We start from the raw sequence: 2,905 nt of genomic DNA, 5'->3' as shown, positions 1-2,905 counted from the left end.
GGGCGCCGGGGGGCCCCCCCCCGGGGGGGGGGGGGGGGGGGGGGGGGCCCGGGGGGGGGGGGGGGGGGGGACGGGACGGGAATAGGGATTGACTCTCGTGAGGGCACCCAGCAGCCGGGGAGGGCGTCACTTACAAGGGCGTCTTGTAGCAGGTCCTCGAGGCGTGTCACGGTGATGGTGCGGTCGCACGAGTATTTCTTCTTCATGCTCTCCTGAGTCTTTCTCAGGAACTCCTCTGCCTCCTTCACGTCTGAGAAGAACTGCGGGGTGGGAGGGGTCAGCACCTGCCAGCCCCATGCGGAGGCCCAGGCCAGCCGCCAGGGAGGGCTCCTCAGCACCAGGCCGTGCCCCCCGTGGGCACAGAAAGCTGCAGCAATTTACTGATCCACGCTGGACCCCACCCACGCCTGCCTGGGGAGGGGAGCAGGGACAGACGCCCAGGACAGATGCTGCTCAATGAGTGAGCCCTGCCAGCCGGTGGGGGCACCTCACTTCCCTGCCAGGTGTTCCACTCGCTGGCAGGTGCCCACCTCCCCCCCGGCACCCCGCCAGGCACCTCACCTCCCTGGCCCCCTGGCTCCCCCCCGCCAGGTACCTTGCCTTCCTGGCCGCCTGGCCCCCCAGCACCATGCCCCCCCACCAGGCACCTTGTCTCCCTGGCCCCCCCGCCCGGCACCTCACCTCCCTGGCCCCTAGGCACCCCCGCCAGGGACCTCGCCTCCCTGGCCCCCCAACCCCCACCAGGTCATAGAATCTCAGGGTTGGAAGGGACCTCAGGAGGTATCTAGTCCCACCCCCTGCTCAAAGCAGGACCAATCCCCAGACAGATTTTTGCCCCAAATCCCTAAGTGGCCCCCTCAAGGATTGAACTCACCTGGCAAGTGCCCATATCCCCCCGGCAGTCCCCCCTGCTCCCTGGCACCCCCCTCCCCGCCAGGCCAGGCCCTACCTGGAAGTAGGCCGTGTTCTCCTTCAGATGGGCCTCGATGCAGCAGCACAACTGGAGCATCCAGCTCCACTGGGTCTGCAGAGCCGCCTGGAAGGCCTGGAACAGAATCAGCGTCACTCTGAGCTGAGCCCCACGGCCGCCCACAGGCACCCGGAGCCCTGGGCAGGGAGACGTAGCCGGCACGAGGCCCCATACTAGGATAGGAGCCAGCCAGAGCCCCAGACACCCACCCCCCTGGGCCCTCCACTGGGATCGTTGAGCTCTCGGGGCAGGGGCAGTTCACGGCCACACAGTCTCTCAGCACGGGAGAAGGGCAGGTCTTCACCGCCCGCCTGGTGCCCAGCAAGAACGGGCCCTGCCCCCGGCCTTACCTCCATCGCCCACCCAGCGCCCACCCGCACCCCTGGGCCCTCCACTGGGATCGTCGGGCTCTCGGACCAGGGGCAGTTCACGGCCACCCAGCCTCTCAGCATGGGAGAAAGGCAGGTCTTCACCGCCTGCCCAGAGCCCAGTGAGAATGGGTCCTGCCTCCGGCCTCACTCGGTGCCCAGCAAGAAGGGGCCCTGCCCCCGGCCTCACCTCCATTGCCCACCCGGCGCCCAGCAAGAAGGGGCCCTGCTCCCGGCCTCACTCGGTGCCCAGCGAGAACGGCCCTGCCCCCGGCCTCACCTCCATTGCCCACCCGGTGCCTAGCGAGAATGGGCCCTGCCCCCGGCGTCACCCGGTGCCCAGTGAGAATGGGCCCTGAGCCCGGCCTCACCTCCACGGTCTGCCTGCCCGGGTGCTCCTCGTGCAGCAGCCTGTCCCCTGTGGTCTGGATCTCCTTTATCTTGCGCTCCCGCAGCTCCAGCTCCCGCATCAGCCCCTGGTGTGCAGCGGAGACAGGGAGCAGCGGGTGAGCGCGCCTCGGGCTGGTGCGGCCCTTGGCAGAGTGGCTGGAGCTGCGGCTGCATGCACAGGCCTGAGCTGTGTCCGGGGTCCCCCCGGGGGCAGACCCCTCCCCAGGGACATGGGGCACCCATGCAGAGCGCTCAGGGCACAGCAGCAGCCCTGCAGTCAGAGCTGGGCCTGTCTGTCTCGGGGGTCAGGAAAAGGGGCTGCAGGCGTCGGAGGAGGGATGGGGCCTTGCTCCCTGGCAGGGCAGGAGATCCCGTTGGGGTCCTGCCTGCCCCAGAGGGCAGCAGCCGTGTCACTGGGACGCTCACAGTGAGCCCGGGCAGAGCCACAGACAACATCTGCAGGCCACAGCCCCCTGGACAGGAGTGTGGGTCCCTGCTTCCCCACGGCACTGAGCACCCCCTCCCCCTCCCCAGCCAGCCCTGCCCACAGCCTCCAGTGCCCAGCTGCCCCTTCCTCTGGGAATGCCAACCAGGCCAGGCAAGTCTCTGCCAGCAGCAGGGAGCCTGCACCCGTGCAGGACACACGCAGGCCTGGGACGCAGACTGCACCGGGCGGGGGGGAGGGGGCAGGAGTAAGTCCTGGGGGGCAGCCCCGGGGCAGTACCGAGTAGTTCTCCTTCTTGGCCGTCATGTTGGGGTTTCGATCGCTCCAGTCATAGTTCACCTCCTCCTCTTCCTTCTCGTTCAGCCACATCAGCTCCCGGGTGGCGGCGCTCACGAAGGCCTGCAGGCTCTCCAGGTGCCGCAGCCGTGCCTTGGAGGCGTTCTGGGGGCATACATGGGCGTGGGGCGGGGGCGCGGGATAGCACCCTTCCCCACACACACCTTGCTGCTCCCCGCAGGCCCCCCTCCCCCCTTCATCAACACAGCCCCCCTCACACAACCTCCCTGCCTTGCTGCTCCCCGCAGGCTCCCTTCACACAGCCCCCCACCTCCCTCCACAGGCCCCTCTCCCCCCTACAGCCCGCCGCCTCGCTTCACACAACCTCCCTGCCTTGCTGCTCCCCGCAGGCTCCCTTCACACAGCCCCCCACCTCCCTCCACAGGCCCCTCTCCC

General features: G+C 69.0%; 1 protein-coding gene across 1 annotated transcript in view; it reads right to left on the bottom strand.

Annotated features, from left to right (window-relative positions):
• Positions 1 to 2,905, bottom strand: part of PLEC (plectin) — a 90,481-nt gene that overhangs the window by 31,800 nt on the left and 55,776 nt on the right. The window contains exons 15-18 of the mRNA XM_075063408.1: positions 2,453 to 2,677; positions 1,710 to 1,814; positions 950 to 1,045; positions 72 to 260 (exon numbers count right to left, since the gene is read on the bottom strand). Of these exons, the coding sequence (XP_074919509.1) occupies positions 72 to 260; positions 950 to 1,045; positions 1,710 to 1,814; positions 2,453 to 2,677 (615 nt within the window). The remainder of the gene's footprint in view (positions 1 to 71; positions 261 to 949; positions 1,046 to 1,709; positions 1,815 to 2,452; positions 2,678 to 2,905) is intronic.

The sequence above is a fragment of the Chelonoidis abingdonii genome, chromosome 2 (assembly GCF_003597395.2).
Source record: "Chelonoidis abingdonii isolate Lonesome George chromosome 2, CheloAbing_2.0, whole genome shotgun sequence".
NCBI lineage: Eukaryota > Metazoa > Chordata > Testudines > Testudinidae > Chelonoidis > Chelonoidis abingdonii.
This window is presented reverse-complemented; position numbering and strand designations above follow the sequence as displayed.